Here is a 23,432-nt window from a genome sequence, read left to right on the forward strand (position 1 = left end):
ATACATAACCATACATTCTTCTTTCTTTTGTAAAATATAAATTACTGTCTAATATAAGAAAAATAATAATAATGAGAAAATATAAAAAATAATTAAGAGGATAATTTTTACATTGTTTCTTTTAGAAAAAATCAAGTTTGGAAAAATATAAAAAAGTCACTCATACATAATTATAAATAAAGTATTATGTAATTATGAGAAATTCTTCTGTATTTTTCCTTGTTTATCATTTATCAAATTTATCTACATACAATATCGATTGTTGTTTAGATATCCGTGTAAATAAAGATAATATACTTCTGACTGTTTGTATATTTCGCAGAATTTCTGGAAGAAAAAACCTAGGTAACATTTATGTTACATAAGATATCTAAAAGACGTCTTTTAGATATCTTGTGTAACATGCATGCGTGTTATCTAGGAAGTCTTTAGATATCACCTTAAGTCACGCGCTTTTAAATATCCAAAATGTTTATAGATCGAGCCCCCTTTTTTATTGCCTTTTTAGTTTTAAAAATAAAATAAAATTTGCAGAAGCAAATCGAAGAAATAGGGAGAGTGATTCAAACGGTAATACAACGCTAACTCAAGAACTGCCGTATAATAATCGCAGTATAGGATAGGTAGTAGACATGTTGAAGCAAATATTAACCTTCTGAAAGTAGAATTGAGCAGTCAAATAGAATTACAATCAAGTAGACTTGGACATTTAGGTTTGCTCTTGAGGAACAAATTCTTTATGCATGATGAATTCATAAGAAAACGAATAAGAGTCTGAATTTAATTGATAAGTAAATTGAGTAATGGACTTAGAAACGAATAATTAAGTGGAAATGATGGTGAAAAAAGATGAATAAATTAAATTATTTATTATGTATTCAAAATGATGGTAGCATTGATTTTTTTTTGCAATTTACGTACGGATCTATATCTAATTATGCAAGACAATTAACATTTTTTATGTAAAAAGAATATGTGCGAACATGTATACGGAACACATAAAATTGCACGCGTATCAGAATACATCAATATATGCTCAATATATACGCATATCTATATGTACAGTCATGGACAGAACGGTTGCAATACTTTTTTTCGGAATGTAGCTTGCTTACCAAGCGATTGGTTCTTACTTATGGATCTAACCATTTACATTTAACCTTTCTAGAACCAAGGTTGAGTTTTGAAATCCATCGAAAAAAAGTGTTGCAATCGCGCGTATTATCTGTACATATACAAAAATGTGTGTGTATAAGTTATTTAGACTTTATAGAAAGTTAAAATAAACTGAAGAAAAAAATTCTGTAAAAATATAACGACAGAGTCTATTTCATCATCACATTTAGATAATTATTGTACGTCACAACGTTTCATTTAATTTAAATAATTTTCCCATTTTGTGAGTTACCTTAATCATTTCAAATATGTTGTATATTAAATTTAAATTAATAAATTATAGTTTTCCATATTGACTAAATATATAATTAAAAAATTAAAAATTTAAAACAAAAAGGAAAAAACAAAATGGAGACCCACATTAACATTTTCTGCTCCATAGATATGTATCAGTCGTTTCCAGTACTTTTTGTTACGCGTTTGACATATTCTTGTTTAACCTTGTTTTTAAAATTAATCAATCATCGATAGTTTAATTAAAGTTTTTAATTTGCATAATTTCTCTGACAATAATTTTCTCCTTTTTATAACGCAATATGTTTAATTATTATAAGTTTAATTTCCAATTTTTGTGAGTAATCCCAGAGAATAACCACAGACTTTTAGTTTGTAATATTAACACGCAATAAAAGAAGTAGAGCGTTTGCATTTCTTGGATGTACTCATGGAATCTGAAAAAGGAAATGATGGAAAAATGTCACGTACTACCATTGATAGCTCCATTCTTTTCAATTCTGGAAATACTCTCGATGTAAAGTACGAAACCAAATAGTACCACAATAGTTTGTATAAAAAGTTATATCTGATTGACAACTTAAATAAACCTTATTTTATTTAAGAAATTTTTTCATTGTTTGGTAATCATTAGTTTTACACAAGATTTTTATTCTATCATTTAATTAAGATTTTTCTGTTTGTAGAAATTCTAGAAACGGTGGAAATTCAAAGGAAGTCATTGTTGAAGGAGAGAACAGAATTGAAGATAAAGTACAAGGCGAAACAATATTACTTTCTGAAAATAATAATTTCTCATGTTCCAACTCTGAAATTGTTTATGATGAATATGAAGAAGACGAAGATTATGTACGTTGGCAATTACCGAAGAGAAAAACGTTACCAACCATCTCAACCCTAGTATGTTTTTACTATGTTGATTATTTATTTAGAAAGGAGCTATAGAATTTAATTTAATTAAAATATTATAATTATTGAACTTTTAAAATAAAAATATTTTTTAATAATTTGCTAATTTTATTTTTTTGAATATAGCATATTTTTTTATCATCAAATATGACACTTTTCACACATTCTGATGTATCAATGGAAAAGTAAAAAATATTTGTATCGTAATGAATTTTTTAAAAATTTACATATTATTTATCTAATAGTGTAATATTATTTTATCAATTTATATTTTGTTTTTTTATTTTTAAATAATTGTAAACCAGTACATAATGGATGAAGTATTTATATAATGATATTTACAAATAATAATAATGTACACATAATTTTATATTATATAGAATTACAAATATATCTATATTTTAATAAGAATTAATCAACTCAGAAAGGTAAGTGTATATTAAATTAAAGTAAAACTTTTTATAAAGACTATTTTAATTAATCCAAATATGTTTTATATAGAAATGAAAATTATATTATAACTTCAATGTGTTTAATTTGTTCTAGCTATATGAATGGAGTAAAATACAGGTAATTCTGCTCTCGCAGCACCGTATACATTTTAAAAAACGTATAAATATATTACCTTCTTTATTTTTGTATTATTTTTTTGCACTAAATAATGTATCTACAATTTTGAATATACTACTGTGTATTGTATATGTTTTTTAGTGTTTAATTTATTATCCATATTACACACACATACACACACACACACACACACACACACACACACACCCAACACACACAAAACACACACACACACACAAAACACAACACACACCACACACATACACACACGCACGCGCACACACATACACAACACACATACGCAACACACATATCTACTTTGTCATTATACAAAAGAAACATTAATGCATAAGATGAATAATATTAATACTTTATTTTAATAGTAATATTTTAAATTTTGTAACAAATTATTTGATATTTTAGTCTTTTAAAAATATCACTTAAAATAACGATAGGAATATTTTTTCTTGTTTTTCTCATTTTTTTTTTTTTTTAGTTATACACAAAAAATATGAAATTATAATTTGCTCTTTCTTGGTTGTTTTTTTTTCCAATATTTTTCAAGGTTTACAAACAGCGTAGGACGTTATATACATAATGTAGCTAGAACAATAAACACTTTATTTCGTAGGTATCAGTTGTGCACACTTTTCACATAAAAATTTTATCAAATAAAGGATAATTACATCGTTCGATCAATTTAGTCTAAACCTCTAGAAATTGAAGCAATGACCAAAAAAGCACTTAAAGCGTTAGAAAAAGAGCAAGCGGCATCTGCAGCCGCTGAAGCTGAAAGAATTAGGTATGAGTTTAGGCAATCAATTATAAGAGATAGCAATTAATTAAATCTGATTACTTAAATTACACAGTAAATAAAATGTTAACACGGAAATATCAATGATCTCACCCATTAATTAATAGTAATGGACGTCTATATAATGTATTATCAATTACTCTATTTTGATAATTTTTTTAAACTATGGAGATTTAATTAAATTAATAAATCGATAATATTAATAAAATATGTTTAGATGTAAGTATAGAAAATAATTGCTCACATTACACTTTGAGCTTTTTCTATTTTGTTAATAAAATATTTTAAATCAAGAATGCAGATGATTGAAGAGATACAGGAAGAGATTCGATTAGAAAAGTACAATATGGAGAGACAAATATTAGTGGATGAACGTGAAGCAGCAATGCGAAAAGTTCAATTAGAGGAGACATTGTCTGTGCTTCATGATTACAAAAGTGCATTTATAAAATATTTAATTGCCTCCGAAGAAGAAGAAAATGTAAATAATATTATCTTTTCTTATTTATATACTTATAATAAATAATTATATAAGATGCTTATATGAAATACATATTTTTCTTTATTATAATATACGTTTTCTTGCATATTATTATCTCTTTTAATCATTTAACTATTTATTCTTGAATAACAAATATTAAATTAAATACGAATTATAATTGTATTAAACAGGCTTGTAATTCGCATAAAAGCGTATTTGATATCTTTAATCAATTTATTATTTTTAGTGGACTAGATATATGACTTGCGATGGATTGCCAGATCCTGGCAGTTTGTCTGAAATGAATACCTTTTTATTTGTATGGTCTATGGAAGACGAAAAAGTTAACATGAATAAATTTATTACAAAATTCAATATTATTATTTATGTAAGTAAATTTAAAATAATTAAGCCAATTAATAATTCTGATGCAATTAAAAGTAAAAAATTTTAAGTTACAAAAGTATAGTAAATACTTAAATAGTTAGATATTTTTATATACGTTACGGGCATATTGACATTGCAGACTTTGCCTGTAACATATACATTAATATATTACAATTAATTTAACAAAGATAAGAGATAGTATTTATAATGTTTTATTTTTATTTATCATGAAAATAAATAATTGCATATTTTCTTTTACAGCTGTTGACGAAACTCAATGAAATAATAGAATTCTCTTTAATTAGCTCACCAGATTATATAATCGAATGCAAGATGGTGATAATATAATAAATTCAATAATATTATAATATACAATTATATGCAATCAACTTGATATGTGATTCTTAAGTATAAAATTTTAATATTTACATAAGTTAAATGCTTAACAGATTAGACAACGATTTCGTGAAAAGCTTCAAGAATGGATAAATGCAGCGTGTTATTCTCTTTTGCGTCAGATAGACAGGGATATGATTCGCGAGGGCATAAAAACAGCAAGATACACTAATATTTCCGATCAAATCAGTTGTTGTATTTGGGTCTTGATAAAATTGCCTATTCCACTTAAATCAGTCTTTGAAAGAGATCGGCACGTATTAGCATTTAATATAACTTTGCATACATATAATTTAGAAGAATAAATACATTTCTTGCGAAATAACACGTAAACGTGACATATCAATTTAATTCATTGACTTCAAACTATAACTGAATCATTTTTGACAGAAAATCTATTGAAGTTTATTTCAAGGAAATTGAGCTGACTGTTAAAATGCCTTTAGACATTGATTGCTATTGTATGGCAATACGAGCATTATGGGTAAAGTATGATCATTATTCTGATTCTTCGAGCTCGTATATTATGCCAAAACTAACAGAAGAATATGAAAGCATATATACTATAGGTACAAATTATAATTTGTTTACGAATTTTATTCTTTAATTTATTACTTTGAGGATAAATGTTCCTCTTTACACAGCCAGTCCTAAATGATCTCTGAGTGATCTTGATCTTGACCCCTCAAGAAAGTTCGAAGAAAATATAATCGAGAACGGGTAATTGGTGGGCAGTGGGTTTTTACTATTGAACGTAGCAGTAAATCTTTTTTTATTGTTCCTGTGAAAAATCGTATTGCACAAACATTAACAAGAATAATTCAAGAACGTATTGCACCAGGCAGTATAATTTACAGTGATTTGTGGAAAGGATATGTATCTTTAAAAGAACTTGATTATGTGTATCAGACCGTTAATCACTCTATTAATTTTATTGACTGAATCTGATGTACATACACAAAATGTTGAACGGTTATAGCGTGATATGCGTTCTGCTTTACCACGATTTGGTATACGAGAAGGACACTACGAACATTATTTAGCAGAATTTATGTTTAAAAAACGATATGATTTTAATTAATGACAAAATACCGCAATTTTTTAAATTAATGGCTTCTTTATATCCATTAAATGATGTATCGTCAAATAATGAATAAAATATTATACATTCTTTATGTTGGAATGTGATACGTTGTGTTGAAAAAGTATCATATTCATAAAAACGCTTTTATTAATAACTTTTTAATAAATAACGAGCAATGGAAAAGGTCAACGACCTTGACCTTCTTGTGGGTCAAGATCAAAGTCAAGGTCACTCGGAGGTCATTTGGGCTGACTATGTAAAGGGGAACATTTATCATATACATAAAAATTGAAAAGTATATCGTATGAAAGTTTTATATGTACAAACTAAAAAACTTATAAAGAACTATATTATAAATACTTTTATTTTTGTGAAGAAATACAAGTTATTAAATTTTTTGTTTTTATATATGCTTCAGATTTTTTAACCTATTTTCAAAATGAATATAATACGAAATTAAAGATACGTGAAGAGCAGGTTGAAGGCCGTCGCCTTCGATTGGAAGAAAAATATACTATACTTGAGAAAATAGAGAACCTGCCAGATCTGATACCTACAAAGCCTGAAAGGAAACGAAACCAGCAAAAAAAGCCGGAACAAATGCAAGAAGTGAAACATCCAGAGCAAGAACCGGAACAATTACCTTATCTGCCAACACCAGATGAAATTATTCTACAAAGAGCAGGTACAATTCTCAAATCGCATATAGTTGATACATTTATTAAAATTTTGAATTCTTTATTAAAAATAATTTATATTATTATATTTCAGCATGTTAAAAAAATAATATTTAAATATGTTAAAATAAAATACTTTCTACGCTGTATTTAGTATACCATAGCATTGTTAATATAAATGTAATAAAACAAAAAGCTAAAAATTTTATTTAAATGCCTTTTCTGATTAAAAAAATTGAAATCTCTAGATGTTCAACTTTATAGGAATTAATTCTTCTTTATATTAATTTATTTAATTTTATTGGATCCTATTTCGTCTTAAAATTAATGTAATAATGAAGTTATTCTAAATGTTCATTTTTCTTGCTTTTAGATGAATTTCAAAAGGAAATTAGAAAACTGCTGTTCACACGCTGCAAAAAGACAGAGATAAATTTAAGAAAATATAAGATACTTGGTGGTGTTTTACACATCGATCTAGTTTATCAGCCACCGCAACCAAAGGATATGAGAAGAGATATTATGCTTACTACATGTAAGCAATAATTATTTTGATATAGTAATTTGTCACATAATTCTGTTGTTAATGTTATCATTAAATGTTAACATTATTTTCTTTGCAGTGCAAATTCCTAAAGAATTGAAATCTGTACCATTTTACAAGCCGTATAAGGCGCCGCCTCCGGCACCAGATTCTGAAAGAACACCAGAAGTAATCGAAGCAGAAATGAAAGCTTTAGAGACCGCAATGGAGGCATTGGTTTTAGTAACTTTAAAGTATATTTTTTTTGATAAATTAATTATAAATAAAAATTGGATACAACAATAGTAAAATATAATTAAAAAATTATTAGTGTACCAACTCAGTTCAAAATAATTTCTCGAAAAGACATCTCGAAAATAAGTTGAACATTTTCAAAATTTCTGTTGATATCGATAAATTTTTTATTACAAATTGGATTGTTTATTACAATTTCGATTCATTTTTTAGTTAAAAATCAGAAAATAAGATTGAAAAAAATATTGATTTGATCTTTAAACGAAAAAAATCTTTAGAATATAAGATTTGTGTATCACACATATGTATACAGAAAAATATTAAAAAATGTATCAAGCTCTCATTACATACACAATTTTTTGTTACTCTAAAAAAGTATTGAAATTTTAGCGCAAGTTCGAATCAACAACTTTTTAATCTTAACGATTTCGAAACGATATCATTTCACTGAACTATTTTATTACGGATAAATAATTAAAAAATCAATAGTTCTAACGAAGATGTAACGCATAATCAAAATGTAATGCAGAATGACGAATTATAATTATAAGAACAGAATAATTATATATAATAATAATATGTAATATTATTAATATTATATATAATTAATAATAGAATATTGTACATGTCTTTTTAAATAAATAAAAGTTTTAAATTTTATGCCGCTATTATATATAAAAAAATTTCTTATTTCCAATTGTTTAACATATTTATACTGAATCACGTTCCAATCAATTACATTTTTACAGGCTTCCCAGCTCTATTATATGGTTTGAACCACCATTAGTGGCACATTGGATACCTGAGAAGAAAATATGGTCTACACAGGATGTGCACGATATAAAATACAATGAGGAGAAGCAAACTATAACGTTTAGGACTGGCAGATTAGGTATCCACGGTCTTGCCACTTTTAAATTTATTAACATCCCTTTCCAAAGTTGGGAGCTCAAGCCTGAAATTAGCAGAGACGTACACGGTGGTATTGTACTCAATGTTTCTGCTGCCATCGTTCAAGCAGAATTTATAGTCAGGGTATTCTATTCTTAGAACTTCTAACAAAATTATTTACAACTAGATTAGTTGATTATTAAATACATGAAATACAAATACATAAGATTTTATACAAATGGCACACATAAAAACGGAAAGTTAAATGAACGTTCCATGTAAAAAACAATACAAAATGTTAATGACTTTTCATAACTTTAACAAATATTTCATAAGATGTAATACCACTTTTTAAAATTTATTTTATAAGGTCTATGTAAAACATTATTATTATTTTCAAATGAATCCTATTCAGTCGTTAGAAGGCGGATTTTAGTATTTAATAATATGTTGTATTTCTACAACTCTTAATAAACTATGCGCCGATTACTCATTGTCGGTCTTAAAATACAATCTTAAACTGAAGCTGGAGATTACATAATATCACAAATAAAATTGATAAGCAATTTAATATTATTAATGCTGATAAGTATCTTTAAAGCACTGTGAATAATTTATTACGAAAAATATCATCTCAGCCGGGATTTGAAGACTGACAAATAATCAGCGCACAGTTTGTTTAAATGGGAAATAAAAATTTACACAATATAAATTTACACAATATATTAGGCACTAAGACTAATTTTACCGAATGTGACTGTCTCATTCATTTATGTTGAATATTTTTTGGTCTATTTTTATTTAATATTAATTATTATTGCTATTTTGATTATGTCAATATATTTGATAGTCCTTTATTTTCGTAGGAGGACTTGGTCTGCTTAAATTCGCTAGCTGGTGGCATATCAACAGCACTTAAAGAGATAATTGGAAAATATATGAAGCTGCATATCTTGATTGAGGTACAAATTGTCAAATTTGTCTTTTTATTATTGTTCTTTTTAAATGATTTGCGTTTATAATAATACGAAAATTGAAATAAAAAAATTTCAATTGATATTATCATTACTTTTAACGTATAGAATTAAGAGATACTTAAATAACTTCTTTTGTATGAGATAAAAACTACCCTTTTGTTTTCTAACAGAAAATGCGCGATATTGGATGCGATTTGTTTCCAGAGCGAGACGCCTTTAGTTATGTGAAAGCTCTTCCGGTAAAACATCCAGTAACTGAGAAGCATCTACGAAAATGCATGGCTCTACTTTGCACAGCATATACGTTCTCCTGGTCGCGATGGAACGCTAGTCGACATTCCAGAGAAATTGTAATACAATTTAAGGAACTTCACGGATGTGTTGCAAAAGAGGTCAGACATTAATTATTTTGCCTTTATTGTAAAAAATGTAAAACAATACAATAACGTACGAAAAGCTATTCGTAATATCGCTTAAAATTAATATAATTACTTTAATTTTATTTTTATTTGTTTTTTACTTTCTAATAAAACTAAAATCAAAAAAACAAAATATTGTTTATGGACGTGTGAATGTTAATTTATTAAAAGTTAACTTTTATTGCGCCAAATAATATAAATTAAAATAAAATTTTTTAATGTCTTATTTTCTTTTACAGCGAACAAATTTAACTCTTTTAGTAACTCCTTTGAAAACAGTGATAATATCCTGCACCGAAGTGAGCTCGGAATTTTCTAGTGTACCATTAGATGATGAGAACTCGAAGGTAATACAAGATTTAATAAAAATTAAAAAAATTTTAAAAGTTATTAACAATTTATTTTAACAATTTTAATATATAAATGTGCATATACAGGATGTGTCACCAAGATCCGGACAAATCGAACAATTTCTTTAAATAAAATGTTTTTAATGAAAAATTAAATATTACAAAAATTCTTTTTACATGGCACTTGGGGGATTCTTATAGAGCATAATTATTCGATATATCCCCCATTAGCTTGAATGACGGTCTCTATTCTCGGTCTGAAGCGTTCGCACGCACGTTTGTAATGTAGCATGACGAATGCTGCTTCAATAGCGTCCTCAATGACGTCATTGGGATGCCGAGACTTGTTTGTAATTTTCAACTATGCTCCATACATAGTAGTCCAAGGGATTTAAATCTGACTGATTTGGGAGGCCAGAATTCCTTGGACCAAAACATATCGACGTTGTCTGAGAGCCAATTTTGAATCAAATGATTTGTATGAGTTGGTGCATCATCCTCCTGAAAAACATATGACCTTCCAGACGCCACAGTTTCCATTCATGGCTTCACTACTTCTATCAGAACGCGCAACGATTGCCCTGGGTCATCCCAAATCAGCGCTTGAGCCTTTTCAACGACTGCGGGGGTCCTTGCGTTCTTTCGAGTGACTCTTCCTCGCTGGCATACTGGAACCTTCATAAGCCGTATATTTGCCACAACGTCATAAACGGTTGATTTCGGATATCTAAAGAACCGAATTATTTCCGTTGCTGAGCGTCCAGCGCGAAGGCCTTCGATGATCGCGGCTCTTCGATTATACTCCGCACTTAATTTCAACATCGCGGCATTTGAGAATATGACTGTTTACTAGAAGCATCAAGCTTTCTCGGACACCAAATTTAAATTTCCGGATTTTGGTGACGCACCCTGTATATGTAAGTGCGTACGCACTCTTAAAAAAATTTTTGTAAAATTTTTATTTAAAGTTTTTTCATGTCTTTGACGGTTTATCAAATATTTCTTTATAATAAAGAATTCTTTATAATAAAGAAAATAAAAAATAATAAATAAGAGACGCAAATGTATCTTAAAGAATAAACAAAATAATGAATAATATACTATAATAAATACGTTTTTCTGACAGTTTTATGCCGATCTTTATCACTTGGCACTACAGAATGCTGGAATCAAAAGCCGTATATTGATGAAAAATATCTCCTTTAAACTTGTCAAAACCGTCGTAAAACTTTTAGGTCGCACTAATATAATTAATATGTCATCTTAAAAATTAATTTTAATCAAACAAATAAATACATAGCATCTTTTAGTAAATGTGTTCATAGACTTGTACAACATTTTCTTTATCGTAATGCTATTAAAACGATTTACAACAATAGTTATTATGTCTTTGCATTACATTTTTTAATTAATTTTAATTAAATATTATTATTAAATATTATCAAATATTGTTCATTAACAGTTCATTAATTTTTTACATATAATACAGTCTATCCTTTTGTATAAATATTTACATTAAATGAGCATTAAAAAAGCTTTTGAAAATGAACATATCATTATATATAACACTTCAGTTTCTTCCAAAGTATGTGAAGTATGATTTAAATATGATCTGTCAGAATAATTACTTATATTAGATTATACTATTAAATTATATTATATACCTAGAGTAGATTATTAATATTAAATTAAAATCAATAAAAATGATAAACGGCAAAAGTGAAATTGTGTATTGTTCGAGAGAGCTTGCGGAGCGTCACTTGCCGAAGTATAAAAGCGTTGAATGAAATCAAAGCGATTAGATATAGATTTTAATGTCAAGGTTTAATTGTAAATATTTCTCTCATTTCCAACTATCAACTTTTTTCTTCAATACACCGGTTTCAAAATTCCCAAATATTTTAGAGAAATAGAAATCTTGAATTCGCACTTATTTTGTGTTGTGTGTATTAATAAATAACAATAATGAAAAAATAAAGACGTTAAAACAAAATTAACTTTAATTTATGTTTTGCAATTAACATATTTTAATTCATATTAATTATTAGTTTTACTATTATATTAATTATAAGTTTTACATAGATATTATTTATTGTCACAAGTTTTCTTTGCGGAAAAAGAAAAGAGAGAATTTGCTTGAGAAGTCGATTTTTTAAGGTCACATAAAGATTATTTTTACATCATGAATTAAATGATTATTTTTACATAATCCATGTTCTTCCATTAAAAATTATCTTTTTTGAAATATAACAATTTCGACAATTTTCTATAAAATTAAGTTATTATACTTTCAATAATTGATAGAGTAATATCTAATGCATTTGTGATAATAATTAACAAATCATATATTTGTGTTATGTCACTTTTAAAATAATGGAGCGATATAATGATAGTTATCTGATAGTTTTAAAATCTAAATATTAATTAATTATATAATATCAAAATTTTTTCCAGTAAACAGGAATAAATTAAAATAGATAGAAATTTTATCTATACAAATATATATTTTAAATAAAAAAAAAACATTTTTTGGATTCAATTAGATTCGGCTGGATTCAATGAATAGAAAAAAATTGCACCTTCTATTCAGAATTTTGAATGAAGAAGTATTTACAAGACACAGAAGAAGGCAATGTTATTTTTGAAAGCCATAGAAATATACTTCATACAATAAATAAATAAAAATGCATTTGCATTCATCTTAACATTCGCGAATGCGATTTTTCAGAAATCTAAATCCATTTCAATTCATTCTCATTTACAAAGCAATTATAAATTGAGGAAAAGAGGTGGAAATTGAAAGGGTAGTGCTAAGTTAAAAAGATAAAAGTTAAATTAAAAAGTTAAAAAGTTAATTAATTTTAATTTAACTTAGTTACATTTTGGATTCTTAATTTTTAACTTTATTTATATAACTTTAGCTATATTTTATTCATAATTATTAATTTTTTATTTAATTCTTTGAAGTTATGTCTCAGACCTAATACGCGACAATAGCGATAATTTAAAATGAGATGAAAATTGAGCAAAAGTGAGCAAATTTACTATGTATTGACCAATGAAATTATAAATATTCTAGTAAATTTGCTCACTTTTGTAATTTTCAACTCATTTCAAATTACACAAATCAATCCTCAGATTTCAATTTCAAAAACCGTGTATTTCGATGTATTTAGGTTGAAATCTATTATTCTTTATTATTATCGCTCCCTCATATTGTGTCTGAAACTTTAGTGATACCACAGGCCAGTATTCATAGTCGAATCTTATATACTAAATAAATTTAACTTTTAACTTTTTAATTACTTTTTTTATTATTAACTTAACTTTTAATTCAATTAATTTCATTATAAATTAACTTGTATTTTAACTAAGTTAAATTTTCAAGGTTGTTAATTTTAATTTAACTTAGTTAAAAAAAAAGTTAACTTACCCAGCTCTGGAAATTGAATTGAATAATACATAAGTTCATTCATATTTATACATCGATTTGCATATATTGTAAGCTCAATTTTCTTATAAATAATTACAATATTATACATATATTAAAGACAATAAATATTACACACGCACATAACTACAAGTTGTCTTTTACATAGACATGAATATAAATATTCAAAAAATTTAATTCTAAATAATAAACATTCTCATTATTTTGAAAATACAATAAGTATCTCTAAAGAGAAATACCTGTTAATTTAAAAATTATCTTTTTTGAGTATAACATATGTCTGTTCATTGTAAAATATAATTTAATAAATATGGATATGGTCTAAGTCAGCAATTTTATAATGTACCGGAAAAGATCCACTTATATATTATCCACAGTACTCCAATAAATGTAATAGTTTTTATCATTCTAACGAACAGATACACTCTAGAAAATAGAATAAATGCGATTAATATACACATTCAAAATTAGATTATATACTACTCAACAAAAAATAGGAAACACTTTAGAACACGCTCGAAATTATATTTCAGCAATATTCAAAACACACACCGTGAAAAATTATCGCAGACAAAAAGTCAAAAAAGCATTTGAAAGCTTGAAATCTCTACTTTCGAAATCGATAATTGATATTTCAGTCTGACTAATTCTTTATGGAGATATACGGATACAAATGGATACCCGTCAAATCTGAAAAATTTTTATAAACTTTACAAAGATCTATTGCGTAAAGTAAACATCATATAAAAATGCGGTATTTATGGTAGTCTAAAGAGTCATCGAGTTATTGAACGTTGAAGCAAAAGTCATTATTTTTGCTTCAACGTTCAATAACTCAGTGAAAAAAAATCATACAACACTCAATAAAAAAGCAAATTGAAGGTAAAGATTCATTCTTTCGACTACCGTAAACCGCATTTTTGTGTTTACTTCACGCCATAAACCTTTATGAAATTTGTACAAAATTTTCAGATTTGACAGGTATCTATTTGCGACTTTACTCTATCATTTAGATAACAATTTAATATAATATCAATTTTGTAATTAAGATTTTAAAATTTTTGACATATTTATTTGAGGTATTATTATTAAGAATGTAAATGTTAATCATATATCTTTTTATACATAATTAGATTTGTTTTAATCGTTACTTTTCGAAAAGTAATTAGTTTAATTCTTATTGTCTCTATATGTTATTTAATAGATCAATTTTTTAATTAAATGTCTCAAATATAAATATGCAAATAATAATTAAGAATAATTATGAATCATTTTTACCTTTTATTATGTGCTTTGACTGCATCTAATTGATTCATGTCTTCGTGAAGAAGATACTTTTTGGCACCAATTATACTATTTCTTCATATCATAAAATAAATATTTATTGGCTTTAAATTGCCTTTACTGTAAATATTATCTACTTGAAATTAAAAATGTATTACATACTTACTTGCAATACGTTTTAATATCTATATTGGAAATGTCAAAAGAAAATGAATCAATATCGTCATGTGGTACTAAAGACATCAGAGTCAACCTATTGGCATTGTTGTATTTCCAATGATGGAACGAAAAATAACATAGAGCACAATTGGCCACATATATTGCTCTCTGGAGTCGTACTAACCTAATTTCCACTTTACTTGAGATTTGTTCCGAAATACGCACAAAGTGAATAATGTATCATTTGCCCTTGTTATTCGCCGAAGAATAAAAAAGGATAAAATGATACCTCATGCGCTTTATACGTAATTCGGAACCTATCCTTATTAACAACAAACGGTTTAGTTGTGATTATATAATCCGTTGATTGAAAATCCAAAAGTATAATAAATTAGGAAAAAAACAAGAAATTTGATAAGAATAAGTACATTTTTAATAAGATATGTAATCATTTATATAAAAATTTTCTCTAAAATATGTATAATATATATAAATAATAGATAAATAGGAAGAATATATTCGTAAATTGTATTTCATATCAAGAAGAAATATCTGTCAATAATAACGGTAAAATATGACCGTTTTTTAACTTGCTCAGGATTCTCAAAAAACATTTTTTTGTATCGTACTATTATTGTTAAACATTCCATTATTAGATTCATCATTAGAATATTAAAAATAACTATTAAATGGAAAAAGCTCGATCTATTTAATTAATAGGTAATTAGATACTGCTGTGCTGTTATATTAATGTCAATTTAGATTACATGTATCATCCTTAAGATGAAGATAAATAGAACTAATAATAAATTAATTTTTTATTATTTCTGACATATAGATGGCTATAAATAAGTGATCATTGTTGTAGTTCATTATAGACTGAAGTCTCTGCATTGTCAAGCTTATGATCATTTAATATTTTTCTTTATAAAGATTATGCGTTTCGCGGGTTTCCTCCGTGCCCAGGTCCATGCTTGGAATGCCAACGTTTCGTGATACCTTGCTGATACAAATATCACGCTGCTCCTCGCTAATGAAGTGGACTGCAAGGTTGACGAAACGTTGGCATTTCAAGCATGAATCTGGACACGGAGGAAATCCGCGAAACGCATAATCTTTATATAGAAAGCACCCGTAAAAACCTCAAGAATAATATTTTTCTTTTATTTTTATTTCATCTTTTTTCACTTGACTTTACAATTAGATTTTTTATTTTATTTTGTAAGTTTAAGTTTTTTGAACGTATTAAGTAATGGACGTATTAAGTTTTGAACGTATTAAGATAGATCTTTAAATCTTTAATAAAACGAGTTACTATAGAAATCTTTAATCTTTTTATATAATAAAATTGGAGTGAAAATTGACGTGTGCAAAATTTTATGGTTAACGATGAAATAAGAGAGAAAAAAAATGTTGAATATGTAAACTTTCACGTATAACTTACAATTAGTGATAGTCGTAGCAGATAAGGCTCACAAACACTTCTTTGACTAACTGTACACAAATTTTATCAATTTTGTCATGTACTTTTCTCAAAAACGAGATTGTAATAGTTTAAAAAAATTACGATTTTAATGATAACAAAAAAGTAATAAGTCAATGGCCATTCTTAAAAGATATTTACGTGCATAAATTTATAAACTTACATACAAATTTAATCTCGAAAAGTAAACATAATCTCATCTTGATTTCATTCGAAATGCAACTCTTTACTTTCATATGTTTCATACTATTTCACTAAGATATACATGTACTATTAATATTTTATCCAAATTATGCAGATATTTATAATTTTGGGTGGGCCCTGATGAGGCATCACAAATTTTCGGTATAAAAGAATCACCTTAAACACTACGATCGTGACTTCTAAGCATCTTTTGATGATCAGAATTCGATGGTTGTAGCTTAAGTAATAGCTTAAGTAATAGTATATGCTATACTATACCAATAGTTTATGACTTTATCTAGTTTTATTCTTTCTAATAGCTATTGACATTTCTAATAATTATGTAATACAAAAAAGAGTAATTTTCTAAAAATCCTTGGCGTACTAAAAAGCGGTTTTATTCACTTTCCTTCTTGATACAAAAGACGAAAATGAAGATGAGATAATCTCTTTTGGTAAACTAGTTTAATATTTAAATTAAAACTTACATTGGTTGACGTCCGATGCATTTTAAAATCAGATCTATTAATATAGCTGGTAGAATATGTAATAATATTGTTAGTATATAGAATAGAACAAAATTTTGAGTCACTATTGCACCAGGTGTCCAGACAGTACCTTCGAAAGGTTCATCCTTTATAAGATTATTAAAGATATTTGAAGAATGTTGATGGGTACAGTTTTTAAAACTTGTGCAATTTACAACTAAAAGTGTGGAATCTATAATGCTAATAATAAATAAAATTATAAATCGATTAAGAAATTAAAAGATAAATAATAATAGACTTCCAATTTGCGTAAAGTTTTATAAAATCTGCATTAAGTTCCAGAAAAATAATTTATTACTTATGAAATTTTTAATTATAAAACACACCGTATTATCAAAAAGTATCAATCATTTAATACGGTTCGACAACCTATCCGAACATAAAAAATTGTTAATTTAAAATTTTCAGTTTTATCTTACACAAGAAGAAGATGTATTGTAGATAAAGAACGATTACAAAAAAGGTGGATTTTTTATCTGTTTTTTAGATTTTGGAATTCAATTTTATGTTAAATAATAGCTCATGAGACATTAATCATAAAGTTTTTGTTGAGCATGCGATTGATTTTAGAAATATAGAGCATCAAAGGAGTTACCAATTAAGAAAATATGACACTAACAACGCTTTATAACACAAATTTTTATTGAATTTTTTTGAAAGTCAGTATTTATGGATACTTTGTTGAGTTGCTGAATCTGATGTCAGATTTTAAAAATTGAAGACGGTACATATGGTGGACTCAAATACTAGATCAATCATTTACTTTTATGTAAACTGTTACATTGTGATTCTTTTTTTTTTAGCAAATTGTGAATTTTTTATCAGATTTATCTTTACCTTCATTGATAACAAGATATAAAAAAATTATCTTGCCGAAGAGGCAAGATCAAAATATCCACGGTGAAAAAGCTTCTAAACCAAGTAAAATTATTATGTTATCCTTTATGTGTCGCCAACTTGAATTTGACCTATTTTATAAAAAAGTAATCAAAAGATGCTTTTTCTACTCAAAAATTGTCAATGATTACTTTTCAAAATGTGATAGAAAATTCGTAGGCTCAGCGAATCAAAAAAAACCACAGCATTACAATTTTCATAAAAGTGAATGATTGTTCTAGGTTTGTGTCCGCTGTATTATATCCATCTTGAATTTTTAAAATCTGATATCAGATTCATAATCAGTAATTCAAACAACCTATAGATACCAACATTCGAAAAAATTCAACAAAAATTCGTGCTGCGTTGTTAGTGTCATATTTTCTTAATAGATAGTTGATCCCTTTGATCCTTTATATCTGAATTCAAATGTATGCTTAATGTAAAACATTTTGTGATTAATGTCTCATAATAAACTATTATTTAGCATAAAATAGTATAAAATTCAATTCAAGGACCAAAGAACAGGCATTTTTTGCGGTCATTCTTTATTCAAGAATTAGTTTTTAATTCTTTCGAATGTAATCTCTTTAATAACTAAAGAAAATATAACAATTATACAATAATAGTCTTTTAAAATATAACAGAATTAATAGAGTCGACTGTATTGTAAATACGGATTCATATATTTCTAAATAGAAAAAAAAGTTTTACAATTTATTTATAATCTAATAAAGTTAAAAAAATTCAAGCACATACCTGTGATCATACGTGGTTAATCCTATCTTCCAAGTTACGACTATTAAAATTTTGATGAGAATGTCTACTGGTACTGCATCTTCATTAATATCTTCATTCATACATGCTACTTGTAGTATCCCTTTTCCAGCGGCAATTAAAAGTCCTATTGGACCATAAACGTTATCTAACCATCCTGGGATAGGTTCTTGAAACGTTGTCGTTACTAGAATGAGACACAATGGTTAAATCATTATTAATACATTATCAGCAAACAAGTTGATGTTATTTGTCATCAGCAAGTAGGGCTAGCATTTCTTAATAGATTCAAAGTTGCTAAATTCAAATCCGCCAGAAAAAGATACCCATAACGTCAGATTTTTTAAATAAATCGAGTCAGCGTTTTTTGGAATATTTACCATTTTTTATACTAAACGAAATTTTATTTTTAAATGTAATATATTATAGGACCGTGTGTGTGTGTGTGTGTGTGTGTGTGAAATAATAGATAAATTATAGAAATCAAAGCCTTAAACGGTCTAACTGAATCTTAATACTTATATGATTCTTATGTGAATTTATATACTACGTATGTAGATCTAGAAACACGCGCCAAAATTTTTCGGTCTTGAAATGCTCTACTAAACTACCACAGCAATATCATGAGTTAAATTGACTAGCAATTTAACAAATTTTTATGCTTATTAAGATCTTTGAAACAATCTTAATACTGTTGAATGACATTAAAATCTGAAAATAATTAATTCTTATTGCGAAAAATATTACCTCGGAGTCAAAACCCGGATCTCTTGAATTCTATAAAAATATACATTTATTCTTTTTTCCTATTATATGTACTTTTAATGGTATAATTATTATTTTCAAAAAAAAATTACGCGCTTTGTCAGTGCGACCATTTTATCCAAACAGTGGAAATACAAATATTTAGCATCCCACAGCAACGCATTAAGACTAGAAATTATTTTTAATACTAAAAGAAAGACTACATACCAATGGAAGGTCTTATAATCGCACAAGGCAAGGAGGAAGAATAATTATGTATTACTTTTTCCGCTAGGTTTTTTGAAAAAATATACGTATTGGGTGCATAGTCCAAACACCTGTACATAATTTTAAGTGCATATAGACTTAAAAATTTGAATATGATTAAAATCTTATAAATAAAGCGAAAGATTTTATATATGTATATAATGTATAAATGCATAATCGATTTTCGTTTGTAACTTACTTAGCAGTAAAAATGTTTAAAGTATGCTCATCCAAAGTTTCGACTATTTCAATTATCTTTTGCCAATCAGCTATTGGCAAGTATATTTTTTCATCCATGACTGGTTCATTCACATGTGCAAATGCTGTACTAACGTATATTAATGCCTTTAATATATGAAAGCAATTAATTAAGAAATTACACTTCTTTAAAAATCTTTTTTAGTTCTATAATAGTGATACTAAATTTATATTGTCAATTTAAAAACATTAAGCATTAGGATAAATATTCTTCCAAAAATTTATTATATTTTAAAAGTTATTGGAGAGAGAGAAATATATTAGGACTGTACATATGTATATCATCATATGTATACAATCAGGTTTGGAAAAGTTATACTTTGTAAAAATAACTATATAGTTACAATTAGGACAAATAAAAAAATTAAGTAACGAATAAAAGTAACGATTAAACCAATAAAAGAATTATAGTCAAACTTTACATAATTATTCAGACGTAATAATAAAACAATCTATGAATTTATGAATTTATAAATTTTTGCTTTGAAATGGAATACACACATTTCTTGTTATCTTTGAAAAGTACACAATTCGTGTGTTTGAAGAACATTTAAATAAAAATAAAGGTACATAAGTCGCGTGGGATGAGTTATTTAAATGCATAATTTTAGTTACTCTCTGACTTACGATTAAATTCTTCATATTTTGTGCTAAAATACAGATGTCTCTTGTTGCTCTGGTATTGGCAAATATGGCGCACTTTAAACTGTTATTGAATTTCACACTCGCGGCTGCATGAATTATTATGGTCACTCTTTCAACCAGCATTTGCCTGTCCGTAGCCGACAAACCCAATCCTTTCTCACTGACATTACCAGAAATTGGAATTAATTTCTCAAAATTCGAAGGTCGCTCTTTGCGTAATTTTTCAAATAACTAAAATAGAAGATCGCTATAATTCATAAATTCTGTGTTATACATTCTTCTAACATATTTTTAATTAATCTCTTACAAAAATAAAATATGTTTAATTCTTAACTAATCATTCCAATATTTTATTATTTACTATTAAAAAAATTTACAAACATTCTTTTGAAGAATAATTATTTTCATTGATAATGTTGAAATAGCATTTAAAAAGTAATTCTTTTTATCAAACATTTAAAATCGTAAAAATTATTTAACTATCTTAAAAAAATGCGTTTTACAAAAATTTCTCTATATATACTTACTGGTAGGTTTAATATTTTATCGAGCCTTTCTTTAATACTTAATCCTTTCTTTGGTCGCGTTAACAAAAATATTTCTCGAACATCTGGACAAGATCGTAATATTTTTTCGATAAAAATTTTACCCAGAAATCCTGTTGCACCAGTTAAAAGTATACTTTGTCCAGCGTAAAATGCAGGAATCGACTTGGCTGGATCTACAATCATCTTGTCCATTATTTTTTAAATAAAATTGATAAAAACACTTAGCAACGCACTGCAAAATGTATAGATAGTTGTATTTGATCGTCACTTTTACTATATCGATAAGAATTGGAAACAATGCTTATATAGAAGAATGACTAATGAGCACAATTTATATTATTTCTGTTTTATAGCCATAATGAAATCATAATTAAATCTATTGGATAATTAATGCTTTTAACCGGAAATGATTAATTGTAATTATGCAATTTAAGGTTAAAAGAGCAAGTACGCAATTGTTCCTATTCGCTGATCAAACGATGCAGTAGCGTCGTGACGCCATGTGCCAAAAATAAAAATATAAAATAGGCATGGTAAATATTCATTGCGTATATGTGCTATTGTCAAATTCGCGACGCTATTCACTAGCTTTATTTAGAGTTTTGACATCTCAACACACTTTAGATTAAAATTACTCAGAAACTGAAATCGCAATAAAAAAATTTAAAAACACTTTTATTATATTATAATGTCATAAGTATCTTTTCTTCGATAATGTTATCGGTGTATCCATTTTAATAATTCCGCTCAATTATTTGTCTAAATATATTATAGTTTTATTTTTTTATTATCAATTTAAATCAGGATAACTCCGATATATATATATATACGCCGCACCTATCAAAAACTTAATTAATTATTAGTATTATTTATTAGTATTATTTTATTAGTATTATTTACTGTGTTTGTAATAATCAAACTATCAATAAAAATTTTGTACTGTCTACTACTATAAAAAAATATTAGAAATCTGAAATATTTATTTTTCGTATTAAAAAATAAACTTTTTGAAAGCACTTTTGCCCATATATATATCCCATACGGATGGGAGGTATATACAACTCAAAAAAGTGTACAAATAATGCATATAAAAAAGACGTAAAATGACACATTAAAATGCGTTTATAAAGTTTATTAAGGAATAGGAACGATAAATATGTATATGAAGTAATAAATAATAATTACAGTCTTCCTACATATAATATATAATATTTAGTATATTATTATTTACAAGCGTAATGACATAAGGTACATATTCCATGTAATATATTTATTGCATTTAGTGCACTGAATTCAATCTGCGCACTTTGAATGCTTTTAGAGATATAAATCTAACTCGCTAAAAATGCCATATATTCCAAACAGATGGGATATACAAGACAACACACTAAACAAAGAATACGAAAGCAAAGCATTTATATTTTGCTATACAACATGCTTTATTATTCCTCTACATGTATGTATCACGAAATAATTACTAATCTTTTATGCGTCCTACAGTAATCATTTTATGTAGATTATAATTTAATGACGCTATTTATTACAATGACAAATCGATTCAACTCAAAATAATTTCATAATATTGACAGTAAGAAACTTAAATCATAACACAATACTAATATAATATAAAGGTATGTAACAGAGAGAGAGAGAGAGAGAGAGAGAGAGGATGCGTTTCGAATTACGCATAAAGCGCATAATACATCATTTGTCCTTATTGTCATCAAGTAATAAAGAACGATATATCATACGCTTCATGCGTAACTCGGAACGCATCCAGAATAGTTGCGGAAATATTACCTATCCCACTACTTTTATTTTTCCTGACTTCTGCAGCGTAAATCCCAGCGCGGCGTATTTGTCGGAATTACTCTAGACTTTTATTTTAGTTCTCTCTCTCTCTCTCTCTCTCTCTCTCTCTCTTTTCTTTATATATACTTTGTATATACATATTTTTTATTCCTTTCTAATCACTCTTTAAATCTGAGTCAGTAGCTAATCACTGATATCAGTGTCAAGTATGCCACTGGTAATCAGTTTGAATTGAATATGAGATCCGTAATCTA

The 23,432-nt window shown here is 26.7% G+C and overlaps 2 protein-coding genes across 4 annotated transcripts; one reads left to right on the top strand and one right to left on the bottom strand.

The window, feature by feature from the left end:
• The first annotated feature begins 159 nt into the window (after positions 1 to 159).
• Positions 160 to 12,136, top strand: LOC105147975 (dynein axonemal intermediate chain 7 homolog). 3 transcript variants are annotated; one of them, XM_011059371.2, is made up of 17 exons: positions 160 to 1,932; positions 2,097 to 2,310; positions 2,866 to 2,889; positions 3,594 to 3,691; positions 3,998 to 4,184; positions 4,432 to 4,572; positions 4,833 to 4,907; positions 5,021 to 5,220; positions 5,358 to 5,536; positions 6,470 to 6,736; positions 7,102 to 7,263; positions 7,352 to 7,505; positions 8,256 to 8,541; positions 9,264 to 9,359; positions 9,545 to 9,766; positions 10,033 to 10,140; positions 11,270 to 12,136. In XM_011059371.2, the coding sequence occupies exons 1-17, from the start codon at positions 1,841 to 1,843 to the stop codon at positions 11,408 to 11,410; spliced, it is 2,646 nt and encodes an 881-aa protein (XP_011057673.2). In that variant the 5' UTR covers positions 160 to 1,840; the 3' UTR covers positions 11,411 to 12,136. The 3 variants fall into 3 exon arrangements, with proteins under 3 accessions (XP_011057673.2, XP_011057676.2, XP_087271407.1); XM_011059374.2 differs by lacking the exons at positions 10,033 to 10,140; positions 11,270 to 12,136 and having other exon boundaries at positions 9,579 to 9,736; XM_087415281.1 differs by lacking the exons at positions 160 to 1,932; positions 2,866 to 2,889; positions 3,594 to 3,691 and having other exon boundaries at positions 2,256 to 2,310.
• A 1,295-nt stretch (positions 12,137 to 13,431) lies between these two features.
• On the bottom strand, positions 13,432 to 21,685 carry LOC105147979 (fatty acyl-CoA reductase 1-like). Its single transcript, XM_011059380.2, has 9 exons — positions 21,346 to 21,685; positions 20,801 to 21,049; positions 20,115 to 20,260; positions 19,877 to 19,986; positions 18,887 to 19,091; positions 17,192 to 17,431; positions 15,045 to 15,221; positions 14,873 to 14,953; positions 13,432 to 14,020 (listed from the first exon to the last, which is right to left on the bottom strand). Exons 1-9 carry the CDS (start codon positions 21,556 to 21,558, stop codon positions 13,930 to 13,932), a joined length of 1,512 nt encoding a protein of 503 aa, XP_011057682.1. The 5' UTR covers positions 21,559 to 21,685; the 3' UTR covers positions 13,432 to 13,929.
• Positions 21,686 to 23,432: the final 1,747 nt, after the last annotated feature.

This window comes from Acromyrmex echinatior, chromosome 2 (genome assembly GCF_024713525.1).
Source record: "Acromyrmex echinatior isolate Ae372 chromosome 2, ASM2471352v2, whole genome shotgun sequence".
Classification (NCBI taxonomy): Eukaryota; Metazoa; Arthropoda; class Insecta; order Hymenoptera; family Formicidae; genus Acromyrmex; species Acromyrmex echinatior.

Excerpts from the sequence above, each read along its gene's own strand:
- LOC105147979 (XM_011059380.2), bottom strand. The coding sequence starts at position 21,558 with ATGGACAAGATGATTGTAGATCCAGCCAAGTCGATTCCTGCATTTTAC. Across the intron at positions 19,092-19,876 it reads GATTATAAGACCTTCCATTG|TAACGACAACGTTTCAAGAA; the intron begins GTATGTAGTCTT and ends GTCTCATTCTAG. Across the intron at positions 14,021-14,872 it reads GTCAAAGCACATAATAAAAG|AGTGTATCTGTTCGTTAGAA; the intron begins GTAAAAATGATT and ends TCTATTTTCTAG.
- LOC105147975 (XM_011059371.2), top strand. The coding sequence starts at position 1,841 with ATGGAATCTGAAAAAGGAAATGATGGAAAAATGTCACGTACTACCATT. Across the intron at positions 1,933-2,096 it reads GGAAATACTCTCGATGTAAA|AAATTCTAGAAACGGTGGAA; the intron begins GTACGAAACCAA and ends TTCTGTTTGTAG. Across the intron at positions 5,537-6,469 it reads TGAAAGCATATATACTATAG|ATTTTTTAACCTATTTTCAA; the intron begins GTACAAATTATA and ends TATATGCTTCAG.